Source organism: Pleurodeles waltl, chromosome 2_1 (assembly GCF_031143425.1).
Source record: "Pleurodeles waltl isolate 20211129_DDA chromosome 2_1, aPleWal1.hap1.20221129, whole genome shotgun sequence".
Lineage (NCBI taxonomy): Eukaryota > Metazoa > Chordata > Amphibia > Caudata > Salamandridae > Pleurodeles > Pleurodeles waltl.
Window position 1 is genome coordinate 772,597,567 of NC_090438.1, and position 26,138 is coordinate 772,623,704.

The 26,138-nt window shown below is 44.7% G+C and overlaps 1 protein-coding gene across 1 annotated transcript in view; it reads left to right on the top strand.

Moving 5' to 3' along the window:
* Nucleotides 1–25,870, top strand: part of NOL7 (nucleolar protein 7) — a 110,226-nt gene extending 84,356 nt beyond the window's left edge. The window contains exons 6-8 of the mRNA XM_069218136.1: nt 7,303–7,424; nt 7,514–7,591; nt 25,536–25,870. Of these exons, the coding sequence (XP_069074237.1) occupies nt 7,303–7,424; nt 7,514–7,591; nt 25,536–25,606 (271 nt within the window). The 3' untranslated portion in view covers nt 25,607–25,870. The remainder of the gene's footprint in view (nt 1–7,302; nt 7,425–7,513; nt 7,592–25,535) is intronic.
* The last annotated feature ends 268 nt before the right edge of the window (nt 25,871–26,138 follow it).

The window sequence follows — 26,138 nt, forward strand, 5'->3', positions numbered from 1 at the left end:
GAAATCACTAATCAGTCTGGCTGAGGCCAAATGTAAGTGTATCAACATGATGTCCTCATACATATCCATGTAATTGGGGCATATTCTATTAACCATATTAATTTCCAAATGTAGCATGACAAATTTAACATATCTATAACCTGTAGTATTCCCCATATACCACCATATTGAAGAATATCCCATGCAAGACTACTCGTTGAGTGTCTTCTAGTACACAGACCCCATTATGCCCAAGTAGGCAAATGTACTCACTTATATAAAACGCCAACATCACAGTGTAAACACTAAGCATGTAAAAAAAAAAACAAAAAAAAACATTTTAAGTTCATAGCTTAGTGACCGGACACCACACTTGCATTCTGTAGTCCTGAAAGAAAAAAAAGGGACGAAAACACAATTAAAAATGAATCCTTGTGACAAGAAAAAATTAAGGAAGAGACCCAACAACGTTACAAAACACTAAAAACTATTGTATACTCCTAGTTGAAAGCCGAATAACCTGGTTCTCAGTGTCGTACGGAAAAAAAATCTTACAATGTACTCAGATCCCAGATTAGGTACTCCCTCCTCATCCCATATGGTTATGTAACTCCTCCGTGTTCATCCCATTCAGTATCTTAGTATTCATTTTCAGTATGTATCTGGACTCCAGTTGTCTTAGTCTGCATTCTCTGTCACCGCCCCTCTTCTGCACAACCACCCTATCAATCACATAGAAGCTCAACTTCGTAATGTCCCTATTAAGTAGTTCATCAAAGTGAATTTCAATGGAGTACTGTTGGTTCACATGTCTGATGGCCCTCATATGTTGAAAGATAGATAGGCTGGATCAGACCTTGTCATTGAGTGGTCTGCTCAGCTGGCATCATTCATATTTTGCTTCTGCCCACCACAGCATACAAATGGGACAGTCAGTCTGTTGTAGGGCGAGCAAGTGCATCACAAAAAGAAGTGCATTCAGTTTCTAAGGCTGAGGGTTAAACTCTTACTTTGCCAGTGCTTTATTGCTTGTATTCTTTATCCATTTTAATTTTTCAAGTTATTCGTCTGCACTTTTATTTGTGAAAATACCAATCATACTTTCCTGTGATGTGATTTAAAACTAAATAAGGGTTCTGTACCTGTTCTAAATACACCTGCCTGTTAGGATGCACCTGAACTGTGCTTTTTAATTATATATTAAATTATAAGCCGTACTTAATTATTTTTTTTAAACTAATGTGTTTATTCCACGCATGTATCTACCCCAATTGGGTAACTGTATACTTTATTCTTTTTTTATTTATATTTTTTGTGGCATTTGCTTGCAATATTAAATAAAGAACCATTACATTTGCTTTCCAAGGCCAGATTTAGCAAGTGCTTGTTAGTCTTTAAAACCGCTCTGCAGGAAAACTTTACAGTAAGCCGGCATAGATAGCTGCAGTTCTAGTGTATTATTCCCTGGAAGCATATATTTCTGCATCTGTATGGTTTGCACCAGCTTTTTTTGTGTGTGTGCGTTTTTTTTTTTTTACAGAAAAAAACAAAGGTTACAAGGACGCTATAATTAAGCTCACGTTTTACCCACACAAAACAATAGAAGTTCAGCAGTTATAGCTATACTTATGTAAAGAAATATAACTCGTGGCCTAAAGAATCAACAGCATGATTTATAGTTTTTTTCAAATAAGTAGAACTATAAGTATATCTATATAAATATACTATTCTTGTTTTTAACATAAAGTAATATATAATTACTATACGTTCATACAATCAACATCCACCCCCCCAATTCCCCCCTTGCATCCACCGAACATCTTTGGCTGTGCACACTGGGTTAGGCTGTGCTTTTTTTCTTTGTTTTTCAATTGTGCCCCAGATCCATGAATTCTTCACGAAGTTAATCAAGAGGATGCAATGAGCCCTGTGGTGGATCTGCATGTTGCCCCAAAAAAATATTTTTGGGAGTTTGTTGCCCTTGAGTGGTCACTCAGAGACCGTCCCATATGCCCTATGGGGTTAGGATAACCCTATCTAGCCCCCACTTCCCCCGCCAACTGAGAAACAAAATGGCAGCCGCAAGTTTTCTCTCAGGTTGCACCCAGCCAATCAGGGCCTTCCTGTTCGCCCAGATAAACAGATTCCCCTGCGGATGGATCCACGTCTCTCAATACTATATTTTTCGTTCCGTAAAAACTATGAAATTCTGAACACATTTACCTCAAATAACAAAAAAGCACAATCTGCAGTCCAAGATCTAGCTTTCTTCCGAATTTCGTGTAATTCTGTTCAACGGTTTAGGCTGTTGCTGCATCTCAAACTTGCAAAATCCTCATAGACATTGCATGGGGAAAAAGCATTTTGGTACCACCTCCCCTTTCTTTCGGCCACACTTGACGAATCACCCGAACACTTTCCAGACAACAGCTGAACTAACATGCATATTGATTGTGAAAAGTTGGTCCAAACTATAACTACCTACTGGCTATTGCCAGTAGGTTTAAAAAAAAAAAAAAAAAGATTTATATACTCTTGTCCTAAGGGAACTACAACTCGCGCCCCCGCCATGCAGTTTTTTATGAGTATTTTTTACAGCAAATGTTACAGTGATATTATCAAAAATGTCATGAGTGCTGTCATTTCGGGGGTAATTAGCAATCCATGTCAAAGGCGCGAGTTATAGTTACTTGAAATAACTCTAACAAGTGAATTTCTATGGTTTTGTATGTTTAAAATGTGAGCCTAACTATAACATCTCTGTAACATTTAGTTTTGTGAGTGAATTTCGTTTTTTTTTTTTTTTTTTTTAATTTCTTTTTTTTTACGCTGAACATAGCAACGCGCAAGCGCTGCTTTTTTGCCTATTGTAATCTATTCCGTGGGCTTTAACCATGCCCACCTTACGTCCATCACTTTCATTCATTGATGGGAATGCCATTCAAAAATCCTTTGATCTCATTATAAATGGTTTACGTTTGTCCCGCCGTGGGGCTGTTTTGTTATGCCTTGCTGACTGACCATTTTGCATGGATTATTGCAAGATTTCTGATATACTTTAGTGTGGGCGCACTTTTTTTTCTCTTTTGTGTCTCGTCTTCGCACTCCATAGCGCTTTCAAGTGTCATACAGCGCAAACACATCCGGCGGTATTGGAGTGATTTGCATGACTACCAGTTACATCACTTTGTTCGGACTGTTACAGAATCGGAGTCATTTCAAACTGCAGCCATTTCACACACAAAAAAAATTTGTAGAATTCCTCTATGCGGCTATCCCGGCACAGCAGGAGAGCTGATACTACAATATTCACTGCACGCTGGGGAACTCGACCCTTAATGGTTTGCGGGTCATTTCTTTTACAGATGTGTACAGTGAAATGTGTACAGTGAGCGCAGCGGGGGGTTTGTTCATGGACATCGTTATTTTTATCGGCCTCTAGGCACATGTACCTTACTGGACGAAGGAACCATATGTGCGTCACTGGTCCTAATTCCGCAAACAGCTGAGGAACTGTCTGCAGGCGCAGTCTAACTTGTTTTACTTGATCTCCGTAAATATGTACTTTGAGTGCCACACAGTACTATAGCTTGGTCCCTCGTAACGCTGACTCCTTTTTTTCTGGACTGAACGTGCCGTAGACATTGCAGAGGAGCTGTGTGTGTGTGTGTATCAGCTGGACCAAGAGTTTTGAGTTTCCTGTAATACGTATAGTGAGTCTGTTGAGGGAGGGCTTAAGCGCTTATCATTTCTGGTGGGCTGCTGTGCGGACAGTCTTCCATAAATCCATATGCCCTTCCGCCCAGAAACCTCCAGGAAAATAATAAGCCCTCTAGATCTCAGTACAGTTGTGGGCACCACTGCACGAAAGGTTTGACTGTGACATTGTGGGAAGTGGGCGGAGGGAGCCTTCTCACTCCCGGGCACCCTCTTTAGAGTGCAGCTTTTGTCATGGAAAAAGGTACAGTGATTTCAAACTCACTCCCCTTCTCCTCAACCCAAGGCCCTGCTGATTTGCTCTCAACTGCTACCCTCTCTTTCTTCAACTCTTCCCGCCGCCCCCTTTCCTTGCAATCATAAGCTAAGCGTTTTTATCTCAGTCTAGTGATTTATTATTATTTTTTAAGAGGTTGACACCTTTGAAAGAAGTTCGTATGTTTATTAAGTTACATTACATTGATTACGAGTTTGCAAGTGTATTTATAAATTTAACAAGTGAGGCATCTTAAAACGTTTTTAGACTGATGTACACGTAGAATAAAACAAATTGGGAGAATGCTGCATACGTGAACCTCGCAGGGCTCACAAAAACGCCCTTCTGTTGACAGTCAGTGCACCATGCCTCAACAAATGGTAGACTGAACACACACCCAGCAGCACGCCACAGCTAAAGGGATACCGTGGGCCTTAATAGAGCACCACAATTGAAATTACCTTACGTTTAAAAAAAAAAAAAAAAAGCAAGGATTACGGAAATAGAATCAAAAACAAGCATTTGCAATGCAATAGGTCTCGCATTTGCTTGAGTTACAGCTATTGGTGTTGTAAATTCATAACATGACTTTTCTTGCCACATAAATTGGTCAACCCTGCCTCATAATTTGGTATTTTCCTGCCACATAATTCCAGTGGCCCTGCATGTAACTAAAGCACTTCCATTTACCTTCTTCCTCTATCCGATCAGTGCAGTGTTTAAAGAGGACTTCCTCTTGTTTAATCAAGGGCACCTGTACAACTCTCTTGGGTTGGAGTTTCTGGGGAGATGTTGCTGTGTGTGTTTTGTGACTGAATTTAGTGTTCTCTGGGGCTTTGCCGTTTGCCTCGTTCCAAGTGCTTTAATCGCCAGTTAATTGTATGTACATGTTTTCCTAGATTTGTGTTCAGAGGTGCACTGTAATGTCTGCTGTTAGAGGTAATTGAGATTACTATACATTACTCCAACCACTTCTGCACACGGCCTTTGGCTGTCCGCTGCGGCGGTTGGCCAAAAGCTTGTCCTTCAGCCAGGCCCTGCAGCAGCCCCCCTTGTAACCACCCAAGGCCGTGCACGGCAGGGGTTGGCTGCAGGTCCTGCCCTGTAACAAGTCCCAACGATATTCCCCCTATAACCACCCCACCCTACCCTGCGCCATGCATGGCCAAACGCTGTGCACAGTAGAGATTGTCCCCAGGGCCTGACCTGCGACCAGGTCCTGTGGCCATCCCACTATATCCACACCAATCCTGCTTCACGCACCTGAATGTAATGTTACCGTGTGACAAGTACTGTGCTGAACGCAGACCCTGAACCAACAAATTAGACATATATTTAAATTGAGGCATAATCATACTGGTTGCAAAGTAACATACATTGGCTCACATACTTTCTAATAAAGATTGCTAGAGTTCACAAAACACCTTGTTGATAAAACCTGCAGGTACTACTGGCTTCCTCTATAACCAAATAATAGGATGTGCAGCCTCAGTTGTATCTCTTGTTTGGAAGCCTAAGACGTTCAGTAAGATACAGATGCTGAAATCCTAAATCAATAAGTTGCTTTCTAGTCCAAATCAAACGAGTCCATCAACATAATTCTCAAACAATTCTTGTGGGAGGTTGGGAACTCCAACAAAGCCCTCTTGGGAAGTAAAATTTGCTCACTTCGTGCAGATCACCAGATGTCGCTATTGGAGATGAGGGTAATGTTAATAGAATTGAATTACAATTCCATAAACATTTCAAAGAAACTTGACTATCTGGACCAAAGAGCAGAAAATATGCTGCTTAAACTACCTAAATATAATCGGAGTCTGATGGAAGACGAGTACTGTATAAATTTGATGAAAATATCTTCAGGAAGCCCGAATAATGATAAAATAGTACAAGGTAATGAGCTGTTGCTGAAACAGTGTAATCATTAATGGATTGCCTAAGTCCATGACAACTGTGAACAAGGAATGATTCAAAGAACAGCGTTAAAGAGAAGTGATTGATGAACCCCCTTCTTTGCTACATAGACCGTGACCTTGTGTAAGAAATGCAAGTGAAAAGGCATCATGCAGAGAATGATTACTGCAAATTGATGCAGTTTGAATGCTTGCAGAAGGTCTCTCTCATCCAAGTGTGAGAATTGCACACTTTTGGCCTTATTACAAGGCTAGTGGTCCTAGGACTGCCAGCCTCGTGGTGGCGGTCAGACTGCCACACTTCAGGCAGTCCGACCGCCAAATTACAACCTTGGCGGGTGGACCCGCCTAAAGACTGCGATCCGCGTCAGAAACATCGTTCCCGAATTGGTGATGCCTGTCGAGGTTGTACTCAGCATGGGGACTCTGAACTCAGCACCACCTGGCTAATTACAACCCCACTTTCCGCCAGCCTTTTCATGGCTGGGACCCCACCATGAAAAGGCTGGCGGAAAGCCAGTCCCAGCACCGTCTGAAGGTGCACTGTCTGCTTTGCCTTAAAGGGTCGGAGTCCTATATTGTAGCACTGTTCCCTCTGGACTGACCCGCAGGATGAGTATTACAATATTCCCGCCAGTCAATCTGCCGGGAACATTGTAATATGCTTGTGAGGGACATCATCACCATGGCGGTGGTGTCCTCTCTGTGAGTTTGGCAGTCCCACAGTGGGGCCGCCTAACTCCTAATGAGGCCCTTTTGTCTTTTTCCTGGGATATTCTTTCACATGTGGTTGTTCCCTTCTTGAAGGATGCATTTCTTTATCACATATTTTTCCACATTAGACTGTATCTTTGTCTCCAGGGTTGTTCGTTTTGTGCTTTATTCTACTAAGTTAACTGGATGATTCAATGTTTTTTTAACAGGATTGCTATTATCCAAGGGACTGATAACTCTGAACTGGTATATGCGCTGGTGGTCTGGCTCAGAGATCTGACTAAGTGGTTGGTATATGAGACAAACCTCCAGTTTACCCTACGTTGCATAGTACTCAAGCCGCCATCCTCTGATTTTCAGACCCTCACATACAGTATTGAACCAACAGTACACTGCAATAGCATTATCCTTTGAAGTGTGTTCATTTTTTAATTGTGCAATTTAAATAATAAATTTGCGCTGACTATATTTGGGTACTTTGCCCTTGCCATACCCAAGTTTAACTTTGTGATGCTTTCTGAAAATCCCGTTTACTCTTAGTAATCACCATAACCTCAGTTTTGTGTTGTTAATTGGATGTTGGTTCTAAATTATCTTAGTATTTTATGTTGTATTACACTTTTACATCGTCTAGGCCTTAATCATACCAGTATGCAAGCATGTACAGGTACTAGGACCATAATAAAGGGATTATGTACAGCTATATTGTGTTTTGTTTATTAGGGTTAAGAAAAACTATACAGCAGTGCGATTGAAGGACCAGGATCAGAGCAGCTTACAGCAGCAAACTGCTAAAGATTTCATACAAAATCGCCTGTATGGACCAGGCAGTAAAAGAACTACCGGTAAATCAAATTATGTAGTTAATATTTCATCTCACTTTTGTCTTCTAGTGGTTGACTATAAAACATAGTTTCATCTCTTTGTTTTCCAGTTAATCAGTTTTTTTCAATGGCAAACAAGAAAGGTGCTCTAAAAAAACCTGCAGTTCGGTTTATTAACAATGCATGGGGTAAGTGGCGACTGTGTTCTCACGTTTATAAATGTAGTCATTTCTCTCTGTTTAGTGTAGGTAGATTGTATTCTAGAATATTGGTGTGGTTTTAACTTGGAAAGCATTTTCAGATTTTAGCAAATTGTGAAGATTGCTTAGTATTTGTGCGTAAAACATACAAATGCAACATGTCATGGATCTCCAATTTCTCTGTGAATACTCTGATTATGCTAGTGATACATCTTTCAGCCTTAAACAGTATTCAACAGTCCTTTTGAATCCTTGAAATACATGTTTTTCTTTTTTCGACAAATGTTTCTGACTTTAAGAGCAATGTCAAACAGCCACGGTCGTGACCCCATTATGAGAAGTATAGAAAACTATAACAATTAGTCTGCAAATGTCACTTCTGGTGTACATTTCCTGTTCTCCGCCATGTGTTAAATCAAAGGGCAGTCCTTAAATAGGGGGTGCCTAGAAGCAAATAAATCTCTGGCAGTCCCTCCCTTATTTCCACAGAGGACGATATTGACAACATGGCATGTGACAGTCATTGAGACCCGCCCCTCTACTTAACAGGGGCCTGGCAGATCTGCAAGGCAGGAAGACTGCCTACACAGCTGAAAAGGCCACACCAGGAAGATTAGTTGCTGAACCAGCTATGCAAATATTTCTCTTTTCGACTTGGGCTCAAGGAAAGCTAATCTCTGTGAAGAGGGATCACTACTCTGTAGTCTCCATCAGGGACCCATAGTCAAAGGAGGCGGGGGCAACAACACTGATGCACAGAAGGTACAAGTAGGATGTTTCTCGAGCTGTCCTCTGTCTTCTCAAGCATAATCGCTATGTGTGCAAATCAGTTTTGCCTAGAAGGATAACTGTACAAGGAAATCTGTGTTAGAATTTTTAAGCTTTTCTCTGCCCTTCTATATAAGGGTGTGAAAACGCAAATGGAGAGGCAGCATACTTTGTCCCTGGAGGTATGGCTAAAAAATAAGCCAAAGCTGCCAAACAAGAGTGCTTTACTTTCACCGCACAAAAACACGAGGCTTGTTTTTTGGGAGCAATAGGGAATATTTATATGGTCTTTGAGATTTGAATCTCAAGAGTGAATTGCCTTTCCTAAGTAAATACAAGATATGCTAGTAACTTAGTTGATTAATCTCTCTCCTGGGAGGGAACGCCTGCAGCAGATTTAAACAGCAACATGGGCCAATTACACCCCATTTGTCACATAGTATAATTTGCGGGTAATGAGGATGAAACCATGGAACTCCTAAGAGAGAGTTTCCCCAACCCTTTACTGATCCCATGGTTCTGTATAGCTTTTCTGTATTTTATTAATAATGGAAAGTCTTCTAGGTGATAAACTTTTACATTAGTATTTTAATCTTCTATGATAGCCATGTATCATCTGACAGCTGGCCACTCCCAACCTCTTTTATCTTTAAATGGGGGACAATAGTGGAGGTATCAGTCTTGGAAATGTTGACTTATTAATTTTTTTGTATAACTGGGATAACTTCTGCATTTCCATCTTCTGTTTATAAATTCAGTAGTGTTAGTTCTGAGACATTCTTTTCTTACGGTTGTGTACGCCGAAGCAAGCATAAAAAATTAGGCACTTTGCTGTATATTGGCAAGTTGACTACTAACTGTGCGAGCTTAGATATACTTATTGTAGTTGGTATCTGAATTCTGTCGTTGGCTATCTCTTTTATGGCACCAATATCCTGTAACCAGAATCAGTTGAGGTCCAAGCAGCTTAGAAACATGTTGGTTGTGTCTACATAGATCATTCCCCCATATGTGCCCATAATCAATTGTAAACCTATTCGGTCTCACCAAAGTGTAATATGGAAATTGGAGAAGTACATTTTGGAAAGTGGAAGGGAGATAGCAGTGGATAATTGAAAGGTGCAGGTGACTAGAAGGATGGATGGAGAGGTGGCCTAGGAGGCAGCAGCCACTCTACGTGCAAGTGCTGAGAAGAAAATACAGAGAGCCATAATAGTATAACAGACCTATTTATGTAGTGCTTACTGCCTAGAATTGCATTGCCTGCTCTATGACTTGCTTCAGTTAAAAAGTCATTCCTCAACTTCAGACACAGAGGTTTTGTTATCCTATAGTTATAACATATGAACAAACAGAACACAATGTGCTAGACATTCACAACTTTGTCCCATGTCTAGGGTTCTTCTCCATGAGAGTTTCTATGATATTCATAAAAGTAGATTTTTTCCATGCTTGTGAGAAATTCCAGAACACACTTTAAATTGTTTTTTCCATGTTTTCTAATTCACCCAGTTAAGCAATCAACAGGGTCCAAAAAGGCAGCATTGACTGTTTTTCATTTAGTTAAGATGCAAGTCAAAACAGTACATTTGGATAAAAAACACCATTTTGAAAGTAATGTACTTCGAGCAGAAGAAAAAAAAGCTGTTAAATCCCAACATGTCCAGCAGGTTGCCAGTTAGGTGGTTCATTTTTTTCTGCACTGTGAGAAAAATTCTTTAAACAATCCTCCTTTAAAGATGTTTATGCCCACTGACACCACATTTTGGGGGGTAGGAGGGTTGGCTTAATTCTGTTTCTAGGCATGTTATCTATCTTTTAACACCCTCTTCAGAAGAATAGATGTTTATTTTCCCTGACATTGCCTCAGGGTGTTACAATTGCTTTTGGCCACTATGTCTTCACTTCAACGCTTGAAGAGGTAAGATGTCAAGGAATGATGACCTTGATGTTTGAGTGGTTTATGTTCCTTACTCTCACTCCATGGAGAATGGTGAGATTTGTCATGTGACATAGGAGGCGGAGGAGAATTGAAGGGGGTTTTCTCAGGGGAGAGAAGGGGAAATTGAACGCATTGTATCATCTGCAGTGTCACTTCTGCCTTGGAAGGGAGAAGTGTTCATTCTGTATTTGCTTTCTCAAATTAGGATATTTGTTTTCATTTCTGGAGGTGTGTGGGCAGTAATTCGTCATTGGTACTCTTGATCCTGGTTTACTTTGGGGTGCTTGACCTGGAGATGAAGTTTGACGTAAAAACATTAACGTACATCAACTTTGAGGGATTCAGAGATTGCAGAGTTGACATGGAGGGACCCTCCTACAGTATCTACCTATTCGACAAACCTGGGTCACCTTCCTCTTGTAAGACCTGGAAGAAGATCATCACAGGTTATGCATCTCCTCCAAACACTTCGGATGTAACCGTTGCCATTTTTTGTCTGATAAACCATCCAATTCGCCTGCACCAAGTTCTCTACAAATGTTTCTTCTGTAACTACAACTTCAACTATCTTCTGACGTCCCATTCCTTCCAAGGACTGAAGAACATTTTTTCCAACCGCTTGAGGAAGGTGTGAAGTCCTCAAGTGAACTCCTCAAGTGAACTGCATTGCAGGTCCAGACATGCTACTGTCCTGATATTTGCACAAGAAGCATAGGGAAGGAAAATGTTCCCAACAGACACAGATGTCATGATGATCTTTGAACTGGATTTCCCAGTCTTCAGAGGAGATGGTGCAGGGCTTTGCTTCAAGAATTGGTGGGTCATTTTCTGGTTGGAATGATCCCTCAATATTTTCGGTGGAGTTGATTCCATCTAGAATATCTTTTATTAGCAATCTTGTGGCTTTTTCATGGGCTCTCTAACAGAGCTGTAAGAAAGTTTAATTTGCACACTACAACTCATGAGGTCAGCACTTAAATTATTTTTTAGACCATGCAAACAAAACCTTAAACTCGACCTACGGTTCAGCTTGTTCTCCAAGTCTTGTAGCTTATGATGGATATTTTTTGTTAATTCCTCTCCTGTTTGAAGTGTTAAACACCACCTGGAAAAATGTAATCGGCTAAATCCTAAATTCTCGAAGGCAGTGGTGCCTCTAGATTCCTTAGTAGTAGGCATGGTGAAGCAGAAATATAATGCAGCTGGCTCGACTTCCTTTAACGCTCCAGGGAGAGAGCATTGAATGACATTGTTGAGAAAAAAGTATGCCAGATTGTAAAGAAATGGCTCCCTGTTGCAGTTACCCCCCACTTTTTGCCTGATACTGATGCTGACTTGACTGAGAAGTGTGCTGGGACCCTGCTAACCAGGCCCCAGCACCAGTGTTCCTTCACCTAAAATGTACCATTGTATCCACAATTGGCACACCCTGGCATTCAGATAAGTCCCTTGTAACTGGTACTTCTAGTACCAAGGGCCCTGATGCCAAGGAAGGTCTCTAAGGGCTGCAGCATGTCTTATGCCACCCTGGAGACCTCTCACTCAGCACAGACACCCTGCTTGCCAGCTTGTGTGTGCTAGTGAGAACAAAATGAGTAAGTCGACATGGCACTCCCCTCAGGGTGCCATGCCAGCCTCTCACTGCCTATGCAGTATAGGTAAGCCACCCCTCTAGCAGGCCTTACAGCCCTAAGGCAGGGTGCACTATACCATAGGTGAGGGTACCAGTGCATGAGCATGGTACCCCTACAGTGTCTAAACAAAACCTTAGACATTGTAAGTGCAGGGTAGCCATAAGAGTATATGGTCTGGGAGTCTGTCAAACACGAACTCCACAGCACCATAATGGCTACACTGAAAACTGGGAAGTTTGGTATCAAACTTCTCAGCACAATAAATGCACACTGATGCCAGTGTACATTTTATTGTAAAATACACCACAGAGGGCACCTTAGAGGTGCCCCCTGAAACTTAACCGACTATCTGTGTAGGCTGACTAGTTTTAGCAGCCTGCCACAAACCGAGACATGTTGCTGGCCCCATGGGGAGAGTGCCTTTGTCACTCTGAGGCCAGTAACAAAGCCTGCACTGGGTGGAGATGCTAACACCTCTCCCAGGCAGGAATTGTCACACCTGGCGGTGAGCCTCAAAGGCTCACCTCCTTTGTGCCAACCCAGCAGGACACTCCAGCTAGTGGAGTTGCCCGCCCCCTCCGGCCAGGCCCCACTTTTGGCGGCAAGGCCGGAGAAAATAATGAGAATAACAAGGAGGAGTCACTGGCCAGTCAGGACAGCCCCTAAGGTGTCCTGAGCTGAGGTGACTCTAACTTTTAGAAATCCTCCATCTTGCAGATGGAGGATTCCCCCAATAGGGTTAGGATTGTGACCCCCTCCCCTTGGGAGGAGGCACAAAGAGGGTGTACCCACCCTCAGGGCTAGTAGCCATTGGCTACTAACCCCCCAGACCTAAACACGCCCTTAAATTTAGTATTTAAGGGCTACCCTGAACCCTAGAAAATTAGATTCCTGCAACTACAAGAAGAAGGACTGCCCAGCTGAAAACCCCTGCAGCGGAAGACCAGAAGACGACAACTGCCTTGGCTCCAGAAACTCACCGGCCTGTCTCCTGCCTTCCAAAGATCCTGCTCCAGCGACGCCTTCCGAAGGGACCAGCGACCTCGACATCCTCTGAGGACTGCCCCTGCTTCGAAAAGACAAGAAACTCCCGAGGACAGCGGACCTGCTCCAAGAAAAGCTGCAACTTTGTTTCCAGCAGCTTTAAAGAACCCTGCAAGCTCCCCGCAAGAAGCGTGAGACTTGCAACACTGCACCCGGCGACCCCGACTCGGCTGGTGGAGATCCGACACCTCAGGAGGGACCCCAGGACTACTCTGATACTGTGAGTACCAAAACCTGTCCCCCCTGAGCCCCCACAGCGCCGCCTGCAGAGGGAATCCCGAGGCTTCCCCTGACCGCGACTCTCTGAAACCTAAGTCCCGACACCTGGGAGAGACCCTGCACCCGCAGCCCCCAGGACCTGAAGGACCGGACTTTCACTGGAGGAGTGACCCCCAGGAGTCCCTCTCCCTTGCCCAAGTGGAGGTTTCCCCGAGGAACCCCCCCCTTGCCTGCCTGCAGCGCTGAAGAGATCCCGAGATCTCTCATAGACTAACATTGCGAACCCGACGCTTGTTTCTACACTGCACCCGGCCGCCCCCGCGCCGCTGAGGGTGAAATTTCTGTGTGGACTTGTGTCCCCCCCGGTGCCCTACAAAACCCCCCTGGTCTGCCCTCCGAAGACGCGGGTACTTACCTGCAAGCAGACCGGAACCGGGGCACCCCCTTCTCTCCATTCTAGCCTATGTGTTTTGGGCACCACTTTGAACTCTGCACCTGACCGGCCCTGAGCTGCTGGTGTGGTGACTTTGGGGTTGCTCTGAACCCCCAACGGTGGGCTACCTTGGACCAAGAACTGAACCCTGTAAGTGTCTTACTTACCTGGTAAAACTAACAAATACTTACCTCCCCTAGGAACTGTGAAAATTGCACTAAGTGTCCACTTTTAAAACAGCTATTTGTGAATAACTTGAAAAGTATACATGCAATTTTGATGATTTGAAGTTCCTAAAGTACTTACCTGCAATACCTTTCGAATGAGCTATTACATGTAGAATTTGAACCTGTGGTTCTTAAAATAAACTAAGAAAAGATATTTTTCTATATAAAAACCTATTGGCTGGATTTGTCTCTGAGTGTGTGTACCTCATTTATTGTCTATGTGTATGTACAACAAATGCTTAACACTACTCCTTGGATAAGCCTACTGCTCGACCACACTACCACAAAATAGAGCATTAGTATTATCTATTTTTACCACTATTTTACCTCTAAGGGGAACCCTTGGACTCTGTGCATGCTATTCCTTACTTTGAAATAGCACATACAGAGCCAACTTCCTACATTGGTGGATCAGCGGTGGGGTACAAGACTTTGCATTTGCTGGACTACTCAGCCAATACCTGATCACACGACAAATTCCAAAATTGTCATTAGAAATTGATTTTTGCAATTTGAAAAGTTTTCTAAATTCTTAAAAGACCTGCTAGGGCCTTGTGTTAGATCCTGTTTAGCATTTCTTTTAGAGTTTAGAAGTTTGTAAAAGTTTGAATTAGATTCTAGAACCAGTTGTAGATTCTTAAAAAGTATTCCAACTTTTAGAAGCAAAATGTCTAGCACAGATGTGAATGTGGTGGAACTCGACACCACACCTTACCTCCATCTACAGATGAGAGAGCTAAGGTCACTCTGTAAACTAAAGAAAATAGCAATGGGCCCCAAACCTACCAAAGTACAGCTCCAGGAGCTTTTGGCAGAGTTTGAAAAGGCCAACCCCTCTGAGGGTGGCAACTCAGAGGAAGAGGATAGTGACTTGGAGGAAAATTCCCCCCTACCAGTCCTATCTAGGGAGAACAGGGTCCCTCAAACCCTGACTCCAAAAATAATAGTCAGAGATGCTGGTTCCCTCACAGGAGAGACCAACACCTCTGAAATCACTGAGGATAACTCCAGTGAAGATGACCCCCTGTTAGCCAGGATGGTCAAAAGATTGGCTTTGGAAAAGCAGCTCCTAGCCATAGAAAGGGAAAGAAAAGAGATGGGCCTAGGTCCCATCGATGGTGGCAGCAACTTAAATAGGGTCAGAGATTCTCCTGACATCCTAAAAATCCCCAAAGGGATTGTAACAAAATATGAAGATGGTGATGACATCACCAAATGGTTCACAGCTTTTGAGAGGGCTTGTGTAACCAGAAAAGTAAACAGATCTCACTGGGGTGCTCTCCTTTGGGAAATGTTCACTGGAAAGTGTAGGGATAGACTCCTCACACTCTCTGGAAAAGATGCAGAATCTTATGACCTCATGAAGGGTACCCTGATTGAGGGCTTTGGATTCTCCACTGAGGAGTATAGAATTAGATTCAGGGGGGCTCAAAAATCCTCGAGCCAGACCTGGGTTGATTTTGTAGACTACTCAGTAAAAACACTAGATGGTTGGTTAACTGGAAATGAAGTGTGTGACTATGTTGGGCTTTATAATTTGTTTATGAAAGAACACATTTTAAGTAACTGCTTCAATGAAAAGTTGCATCAGTATCTGGTAGACCTAGGTCCAATTTCTCCCCAAGAATTGGGAAAGAAGGCAGACCACTGGGTCAAGACTAGGGTAACCAAAACTTCCACTGGGGGTGACCAAAAGAAAGGGGTTACAAAAACTCCCCAGGAGAAAGTGGGTGACACTAGAAACAAAGAAAAAGAGTCCTCTGTAGGCCCCCAAAAACCAGAACAGGTGGGTGGGCCCCAAGACACAACCCAAAACAAAGGTGGGTACCAGGGTAAGAACTGGGATGCCACTAAGGCATGGTGCCACAACTGTAAACAGTCTGGGCACCACACCAAGGACACTTCTTGTCCCAAAAACAAACCCCAGAACAAGATTCCAGGGGTAACCAGTGTAGCCATGGGAGATGACTCCTCAGATGAGGAGGTCTTCATAGCCTTCAACTGGAAACAGGGCCCAACAGGTGAGTTGGAGATTCCAGAGGGAAGTAGACACTTCCACCACCTACTGGTGAATGGAATCCTGTAGGAAGTTGGCTCTGTATGTGCTATTTCAAAGTAAGGAATAGCATGCACAGAGTCCAAGGGTTCCCCTTAGAGGTAAAATAGTGGTAAAAATAGATAATACTAATGCTCTATTTTGTGGTAGTGTGGTCGAGCAGTAGGCTTATCCAAGGAGTAGTGTTAAGCATTTGTTGTACATACACATAGACAATAAATGAGGTACACACACTCAGAGACAAATCCAGCCAATAGGTTTTTATATAGAAAAATATCTTTTCTTAGTTTATTTTAAGAACCACAGGTTCAAATTCTACATGTAATATCTCATTCGAAAGGTATTGCAGGTAAGTACTTTAGGAACTTCAAATCATCAAAATTGCATGTATACTTTTCAAGTTATTGACAAATAGCTGTTTTAAAAGTGGACACTTAGTGCAATTTTCACAGTTCCTAGGGGAGGTAAGTATTTGTTAGTTTTACCAGGTAAGTAAGACACTTACAGGGTTCAGTTCTTGGTCCAAGGTAGCCCACCGTTGGGGGTTCAGAGCAACCCCAAAGTTACCACACCAGCAGCTCAGGGCCGGTCAGGTGCAGAGTTCAAAGTGGTGCCCAAAACGCATAGGCTAGAGTGGAGAGAAGGGGGTGCCCCGGTTCCGGTCTGCTTGCAGGTAAGTACCCGCGTCTTCGGAGGGCAGACCAGGGGGGTTTTGTAGGGCACCGGGGGGGACACAAGTCCACACAGAAATTTCACCCTCAGCGGCGCGGGGGCGGCCGGGTGCAGTGTAGAAACAAGCGTCGGGTTCGCAATGTTAGTCTATGAGAGATCTCGGGATCTCTTCAGCGCTGCAGGCAGGCAAGGGGGGGATTCCTCGGGGAAACCTCCACTTGGGCAAGGGAGAGGGACTCCTGGGGGTCACTTCTCCAGTGAAAGTCCGGTCCTTCAGGTCCTGGGGGCTGCGGGTGCAGGGTCTCTCCCAGGCGTCGGGACTTTAGGTTCAAAGAGTCGCGGTCAGGGGAAGCCTCAGGACTCCCTCTGCAGGCGGCGCTGTGGGGGCTCAGGGGGGACAGGTTTTGGTACTCACAGTATCAGAGTAGTCCTGGGGTCCCTCCTGAGGCGTCGGATCTCCACCAGCCGAGTCGGGGTCGCCGGGTGCAGTGTTGCAAGTCTCACGCTTCTCGCGGGGAGCTTGCAGGGTTCTTTAAAGCTGCTGGAAACAAAGTTGCAGCTTTTCTTGGAGCAGGTCCGCTGTCCTCGGGAGTTTCTTGTCTTTTCGAAGCGGGGGCAGTCCTCAGAGGATGTCGAGGTCGCTGGTCCCTTCGGAAGGCGTCGCTGGAGCAGGATCTTTGGAAGGCAGGAGACAGGCCGGTGAGTTTCTGGAGCCAAGGCAGTTGTCGTCTTCTGGTCTTCCGCTGCAGGGGTTTTCAGCTGGGCAGTCCTTCTTCTTGTTGCAGGAATCTAATTTTCTAGGGTTCAGGGCAGCCCTTAAATACTAAATTTAAGGGCGTGTTTAGGTCTGGGGGGTTAGTAGCCAATGGCTACTAGCCCTGAGGGTGGGTACACCCTCTTTGTGCCTCCTCCCAAGGGGAGGGGGTCACAATCCTAACCCTATTGGGGGAATCCTCCATCTGCAAGATGGAGGATTTCTAAAAGTTAGAGTCACCTCAGCTCAGGACACCTTAGGGGCGGTCCTGACTGGCCAGTGACTCCTCCTTGTTATTCTCATTATTTTCTCCGGCCTTGCCGCCAAAAGTGGGGCCTGGCCGGAGGGGGCGGGCAACTCCACTAGCTGGAGTGTCCTGCTGGGTTGGCACAAAGGAGGTGAGCCTTTGAGGCTCACCGCCAGGTGTGACAATTCCTGCCTGGGAGAGGTGTTAGCATCTCCACCCAGTGCAGGCTTTGTTACTGGCCTCAGAGTGACAAAGGCACTCTCCCCATGGGGCCAGCAACATGTCTCGGTTTGTGGCAGGCTGCTAAAACTAGTCAGCCTACACTGATAGTCGGTTAAGTTTCAGGGGGCACCTCTAAGGTGCCCTCTGTGGTGTATTTTACAATAAAATGTACACTGGCATCAGTGTGCATTTATTGTGCTGAGAAGTTTGATACCAAACTTCCCAGTTTTCAGTGTAGCCATTATGGTGCTGTGGAGTTCGTGTTTGACAGACTCCCAGACCATATACTCTTATGGCTACCCTGCACTTACAATGTCTAAGGTTTTGTTTAGACACTGTAGGGGCACAGTGCTCATGCACTGGTACCCTCACCTATGGTATAGTGCACCCTGCCTTAGGGCTGTAAGGCCTGCTAGAGGGGTGTCTTACCTATACTGCATAGGCCGTGAGAGGCTGGCATGGCACCCTGAGGGGAGTGCCATGTCGACTTACTCATTTTGTTCTCACTAGCACACACAGGCTTGTAAGCAGTGTGTCTGTGCTGAGTGAGGGGTCTCTAGGGTGGCATAAGACATGCTGCAGCCCTTAGAGACCTTCCTTGGCATCAGGGCCCTTGGTACTAGAAGTACCAGTTACAAGGGACTTATCTGAATGCCAGGGTGTGCCAATTGTGGATACAATGGTACATTTTAGGTGAAGGAACACTGGTGCTGGGGCCTGGTTAGCAGGGTCCCAGCGCACTTCTCAGTCAAGTCAGCATCAGTATCAGGCAAAAAGTGGGGGGTAACTGCAACAGGGAGCCATTTCTTTACAAATCCCAACCACTGCCCTGAGAGACACTTGTGCCAGTCACACTATTGTGCATGACAGGCTGGTGCTCTCAAACCAGTACATCCCAGGTGAGACTGCCAGGGTAAGAGTTAGCCTAGACAGGGTCACTAAGAGGCCTGTGGCTTTAGTGCCCATAGAAGTGGGTGGCACTCTTAGCTGGAGAAGGGTAGTAGTCAGTACAGACCTCCCCCTTGATTGTCTCCTTGGAAATGACTACCCAGAGGTTAGTCAGAGCCCAAGAGAGGAACTGGTCCAGTGCCAGTCCTCTCCCAAGGATTCTGGAAGTCCTGCCTCTGCAGTAAATGCAAGCAGACCCCAGAAGAAGAAGAAAAGAAAACAGAGTAGGAAGGGTGGACAACCTTTAGCCAAGGTTACAGCAAGCCAAGGAGATTCTGCTCCAGTAGGGGAGAACTCCAAAAATGGCCCTGATAAAGTCCAACCTGACCCACAAGAAGTCCTGGCTAGTCAGGCAACTGTTAAACCTGAGTGGGTGGCTCCTCAGCTAACAGAAGAAAGAGTGGAAGAAGGGTGTTTACTACAAGATGTGGTAACCCCCCACTCTAATACAGCAGACAGGCAACCTGAACCCAAAGAAGCCTGTAACTTAGCCCCTTCCCTTTTAGGTGAAGAGCTAAAGGTGTGGTTCTGGGCACTGACAGCTGTCAGTGGCCTCTGCTGGGTGTTAGCCTTTATGGCTGCACTATCCTTGGCATGGTGGTCTGACCCCATGCCAAATAACAAGTTAGGCCCCCTGACCCTGTTGGTCATGGTGGGGTTACTCCAGCTCTGGGTAACCTCTTTGGGTAAGCTAGGGGTGACCCTGGCTAAGATAAGATTAGCAGAGGTGGATACCTCTGACCTCAAAATAGAGAGAATGGGTAAAGACATAAAAAGCACAGACAAGAGGCAGTTCAGACTAGGTCCTATCACTGTGGAAGTGGGTCAGTTCCCCAGAGGGAATGACCTGAACCGGAGGATGTAAGGCAGAGTAGGCCCTGCAACAAACCAGCCATTTCCTCTACTCTTCCTCGCCTGACAGACTAGGAAGACTCTTCCAGCGTTGGCTGAGTCTCCTGGCCTGTGGGCTGGGGGGGGCTTGTGTAAAGAAATGGCTCCCTGTTGCAGTTACCCCCCACTTTTTGCCTGATACTGATGCTGACTTGACTGAGAAGTGTGCTGGGACCCTGCTAACCAGGCCCCAGCACCAGTGTTCCTTCACCTAAAATGTACCATTGTATCCACAATTGGCACACCCTGGCATTCAGATAAGTCCCTTGTAACTGGTACTTCTAGTACCAAGGGCCCTGATGCCAAGGAAGGTCTCTAAGGGCTGCAGCATGTCTTATGCCACCCTGGAGACCTCTCACTCAGCACAGACACCCTGCTTGCCAGCTTGTGTGTGCTAGTGAGAACAAAATGAGTAAGTCGACATGGCACTCCCCTCAGGGTGCCATGCCAGCCTCTCACTGCCTATGCAGTATAGGTAAGCCACCCCTCTAGCAGGCCTTACAGCCCTAAGGCAGGGTGCACTATACCATAGGTGAGGGTACCAGTGCATGAGCATGGTACCCCTACAGTGTCTAAACAAAACCTTAGACATTGTAAGTGCAGGGTAGCCATAAGAGTATATGGTCTGGGAGTCTGTCAAACACGAACTCCACAGCACCATAATGGCTACACTGAAAACTGGGAAGTTTGGTATCAAACTTCTCAGCACAATAAATGCACACTGATGCCAGTGTACATTTTATTGTAAAATACACCACAGAGGGCACCTTAGAGGTGCCCCCTGAAACTTAACCGACTATCTGTGTAGGCTGACTAGTTTTAGCAGCCTGCCACAAACCGAGACATGTTGCTGGCCCCATGGGGAGAGTGCCTTTGTCACTCTGAGGCCAGTAACAAAGCCTGCACTGGGTGGAGATGCTAACACCTCTCCCAGGCAGGAATTGTCACACCTGGCGGTGAGCCTCAAAGGCTCACCTCCTTTGTGCCAACCCAGCAGGACACTCCAGCTAGTGGAGTTGCCCGCCCCCTCCGGCCAGGCCCCACTTTTGGCGGCAAGGCCGGAGAAAATAATGAGAATAACAAGGAGGAGTCACTGGCCAGTCAGGACAGCCCCTAAGGTGTCCTGAGCTGAGGTGACTCTAACTTTTAGAAATCCTCCATCTTGCAGATGGAGGATTCCCCCAATAGGGTTAGGATTGTGACCCCCTCCCCTTGGGAGGAGGCACAAAGAGGGTGTACCCACCCTCAGGGCTAGTAGCCATTGGCTACTAACCCCCCAGACCTAAACACGCCCTTAAATTTAGTATTTAAGGGCTACCCTGAACCCTAGAAAATTAGATTCCTGCAACTACAAGAAGAAGGACTGCCCAGCTGAAAACCCCTGCAGCGGAAGACCAGAAGACGACAACTGCCTTGGCTCCAGAAACTCACCGGCCTGTCTCCTGCCTTCCAAAGATCCTGCTCCAGCGACGCCTTCCGAAGGGACCAGCGACCTCGACATCCTCTGAGGACTGCCCCTGCTTCGAAAAGACAAGAAACTCCCGAGGACAGCGGACCTGCTCCAAGAAAAGCTGCAACTTTGTTTCCAGCAGCTTTAAAGAACCCTGCAAGCTCCCCGCAAGAAGCGTGAGACTTGCAACACTGCACCCGGCGACCCCGACTCGGCTGGTGGAGATCCGACACCTCAGGAGGGACCCCAGGACTACTCTGATACTGTGAGTACCAAAACCTGTCCCCCCTGAGCCCCCACAGCGCCGCCTGCAGAGGGAATCCCGAGGCTTCCCCTGACCGCGACTCTCTGAAACCTAAGTCCCGACACCTGGGAGAGACCCTGCACCCGCAGCCCCCAGGACCTGAAGGACCGGACTTTCACTGGAGGAGTGACCCCCAGGAGTCCCTCTCCCTTGCCCAAGTGGAGGTTTCCCCGAGGAACCCCCCCCTTGCCTGCCTGCAGCGCTGAAGAGATCCCGAGATCTCTCATAGACTAACATTGCGAACCCGACGCTTGTTTCTACACTGCACCCGGCCGCCCCCGCGCCGCTGAGGGTGAAATTTCTGTGTGGACTTGTGTCCCCCCCGGTGCCCTACAAAACCCCCCTGGTCTGCCCTCCGAAGACGCGGGTACTTACCTGCAAGCAGACCGGAACCGGGGCACCCCCTTCTCTCCATTCTAGCCTATGTGTTTTGGGCACCACTTTGAACTCTGCACCTGACCGGCCCTGAGCTGCTGGTGTGGTGACTTTGGGGTTGCTCTGAACCCCCAACGGTGGGCTACCTTGGACCAAGAACTGAACCCTGTAAGTGTCTTACTTACCTGGTAAAACTAACAAATACTTACCTCCCCTAGGAACTGTGAAAATTGCACTAAGTGTCCACTTTTAAAACAGCTATTTGTGAATAACTTGAAAAGTATACATGCAATTTTGATGATTTGAAGTTCCTAAAGTACTTACCTGCAATACCTTTCGAATGAGCTATTACATGTAGAATTTGAACCTGTGGTTCTTAAAATAAACTAAGAAAAGATATTTTTCTATATAAAAACCTATTGGCTGGATTTGTCTCTGAGTGTGTGTACCTCATTTATTGTCTATGTGTATGTACAACAAATGCTTAACACTACTCCTTGGATAAGCCTACTGCTCGACCACACTACCACAAAATAGAGCATTAGTATTATCTATTTTTACCACTATTTTACCTCTAAGGGGAACCCTTGGACTCTGTGCATGCTATTCCTTACTTTGAAATAGCACATACAGAGCCAACTTCCTACACAGATTTTGTCTGGTATAGTGAACGCATCCAGTTCCTCTGCCATTTGAGTCATTATGATCACTTGCTGTGGAATTCGGGGAGTCAGTTCCTCGAGTAACTTCAAAGGGAGAAATGGGAGGATTTTCTGTTTGGGTATAACGAAGGAAAACATGCCGATTCCAGATTACTTGATCAGTGTAGCAAGACATGCAGTTGATCTGGCAGCAGCGATCATCTTCCATGGCACTTCAGTAAGACATTTGTTCTGATTTAGACTCCCTTCTTCCACTTGTCATGCACAAGAATAGATGCTGATATTACCTTTTAATGGAACATCTCTTTGGTTCTCAAGCAGATATGTAATCGAGAAAAATAAGATAAGAACCAAGACTCAAACTGAATTTGCCTGGAGAGGAGGAAGGTTTTTCTGTTGGTGAGGTTTCAACTTTTGCAATAAAGGCAAGCCACATTCACAAAACCAAATTCAGAACATAAACAGCAGCAGTAGTCCTTTCAGAAGCAATAGTCTTCCGGTGAGAAGGCTCCAGCAAAACAATGGCTCGATCGTCCTGCTTTCACCAGCAAGCACCCTTTTGGGAAGAAGTATTTCCGACCATCTCCCTGCCTGGCAGAAAATTATGAAAGGTGAGTGAGCGCTAGAAAATGTAAATGGACACTATCAGATCAGACACTCCCTTTCAGATTCCACAAGGCTGGCAAAGTCTTTCTCCCAAGATATCCCTTTCTTTCCATCAGAAGTGCCGTCAAATCCAACTGCTTCTGTATTTTTTCTGTTTGTCAAGTCCTTTATTTCTGGGATAAATGGTTTCATGATCGCCCTGATCTGGGATGCAATATTGTACTTGAGACCCCTGCAAAAGTGTTTGGAGGAACAATATGGTGCAGCAAATCAGGAAATGTGTGTGACAAGGTACAAGTGGTGGTGCAAGAAGAACCTTCTGTTTGGTATATTTCTCTGAATGGATGGGTGCTCACATGGACAGTCTGAGGACTCGACAGCTGCAATCACGTTTGGAGAAGAGGTATCACATTAACAAGTTGAAGTTCAGGGTGGTTCACCTGTCACTCAGGTCTGTACTGTTGATGATCAGGGTGGGCCCCTCTTCTGCTTCAAATATTATGCCAGCTATGTAGATTTTGTTCATGAGGCTCAGACAATTTGGCACCAGACGTTGGTGAGAGGCGTCCAGCTAATATCACCTTCCAGGGTTGCAAAATACAAAATCCGATGAACTGAATCTCTATTTAGTGGAGGAGAATGAATGGGTGTCCAGACACCTGTTCCCAGGAAGAACATACTTTTGTTGAGTAAGCCAACAGGATTTCACAGTTTTTCCTCGAATCGCACTACACCACTAGTTGATCACAAAATTGAGACTCAGCAAATCACAGATGCTTCTCAGTGCTCCAGGCTGACCTCACAGTGGTGGTACCAGAACTGGTCCTTCTGCCGCACAAGAAACTGCCAGTCAGGTCAGTCTACTCTCCAGGATGTTGAGCAGAATCTACCATTCTAGCTTTATCTCAGTGAACTCAACTGCGTGGCCCCGGAGGTCTTACAGTACGGGCACTTAAAACTTCCTAATGATTACATGGCCTTTCTGAGAGGTACTGCAGCCTTCCGCAAGGTCTACATATGCATTCAACTGGAAGAGGCTCTGCTTACAGAGTAGCAGCAAGAGTTTGTATTACTGTACTTTCTTTATGAGACAAATAATTATTTATAGCTTTCTCCCACTATAGCGCATTTGACTGCCTTTAATGCTTACTGTTAGCCTCCTTCTCTGGCTTCTACCTTTACTATATATATGATTAAAGATTTCCTAAAGGGTCATAGGAAACGGTTTGCTCCAGATAGAAGGCCTTCTCTTGCCTTGGAATTGAATACGGTTCTCTCTACATTGATCAGTTATCGTTTTCAACTAATGTACAAGTCTAATTTATAGCACCTTCCAGGAAAGGTTGCTTTTCTCCCAAACGTTGTTTCTGGCTCCTTTTTTCCTAAATCCAAAAACCCCAGCAGGGCTGTTGTTACATGCACTTGATGTCAAGAGGGCTCTGTTATTATTTGGATAAGACTAAAGAGATTTATATGGTCAAACATATATTTTTGTCAGTTATGGTGCAGTATGGACAGGCCTCCTCGTCTAACCAGATGGCTATTTTCTTTTATTATTACAGGTAATGTATACTCTAATAGGCTCTTACCTGATATACCTGGTTCCTGTTCCCCAAGAAGGGGGGTGTGGGGGCTATTTTTTTCCCCCCAGTTTCTGGCAATTACAAGTCTGCTTCTAGGCGATCAACCCATACTTTTGCTAAGCATTATTGTCTGTACTTGGACTACTAAGTAGTTACTTTAGTGAGCAGGGCTTCTATTTGTAACACCTTTGCCTACGTTTGCACATTTAGGGGCGAGTTAGCTTGCTGCTTTATTCTGTCTTCCATGATCATAGAGAGAATCATGTGGTCAAGAAGTAAGATGCTTACTTGTAATCATAATTCCTCACCATTGGTATTCTCTCTGAATTCATAAACGCCTTAGGCAGCTCCTCACTTTTCGAGCCACAGGTTTTGAACTGGATACTGTACATTGTCCCAAATAACGAGCTGCCTAACCTACCTCCTGCTTTGCATGATGAAATAGCTCAGTTTTCCAATAGTCTTAAAGGAATGGATTTTAATCCCCACGGGATGTATTTTTTTTGCATTGTGGCACTATTTTCTCTTTACTCTAAGCACACCGTGTCTAGGGAGGTTTATTCATCCAAATGTACTTTTTTTGGCTTATTAGCAAAACACTAAATAAAATTTTCTTTTTAGGTACATTTTCTGTTTTTTTTTGGTTAAATTGAAGCATTAAAAATCCTGTACAGGATCTTGTATAAGTGCAAATTTGTCTGCATTTTATAAATACAGTGGGTTGATTGTCTGTTGTAATTGTGCATGCTACCCAACTTGAATAGAAGAAGCGAAGGCTGGATATCCCCTGTGTAGATCAGTACATGCATCCTGCAAATCATATTTTGTGGAGAAGAACTAATAGTTTTGGACATTCAGAGGAGTCCTGAAAGTGATGATGTTTGTTCTCTTTCAGGGGCAGAAAAGAAACGGAAAGCTAAACACTTTAAATCACGTTGGGTTCACAAGCAAGGAATACCAACTTGAGATTTGAAGTCTGGTTCACACAACGGTATAAAATACAGACTATATAGTCCAACAAAAAGGGTGTCCGCCTCGCCTCATTGCTAAAACGAACCTATTTATTCGAACTGGCAAAGTTGAAATATATCTGGATGTTTAATAAAGAACTTAAGCTTCATCTAACATTCCATCTGAATACTAATTAAAAAGGTATATTTTCTACTGACACTTAAGTATGGAATGTATTTTTGTTCATTTGGGCCAATAAACGTATCTATCAACTTTAAAGTGTTTGTTCTTTGCTCCACTAAATCTTGTTACCATTGGTGAAATTAACACTTTACAATCTGTTTCAAAGAGGCAGTAGTACCTACTTAGCGGGTTACGGAGTAAAATAACAAGTAGGAAATATTTTGCAAGTGGTGTTTTCTTAATAGTCATGACTACGGAAGACTAGGAAATGTTCCTAAAATCGATATTTCTATGTAACATCTAAAATACTTTAAGAATTGCTTGCAGAAAGATAAATGTGAAAACCTAAAAATCCTTCTAAGAA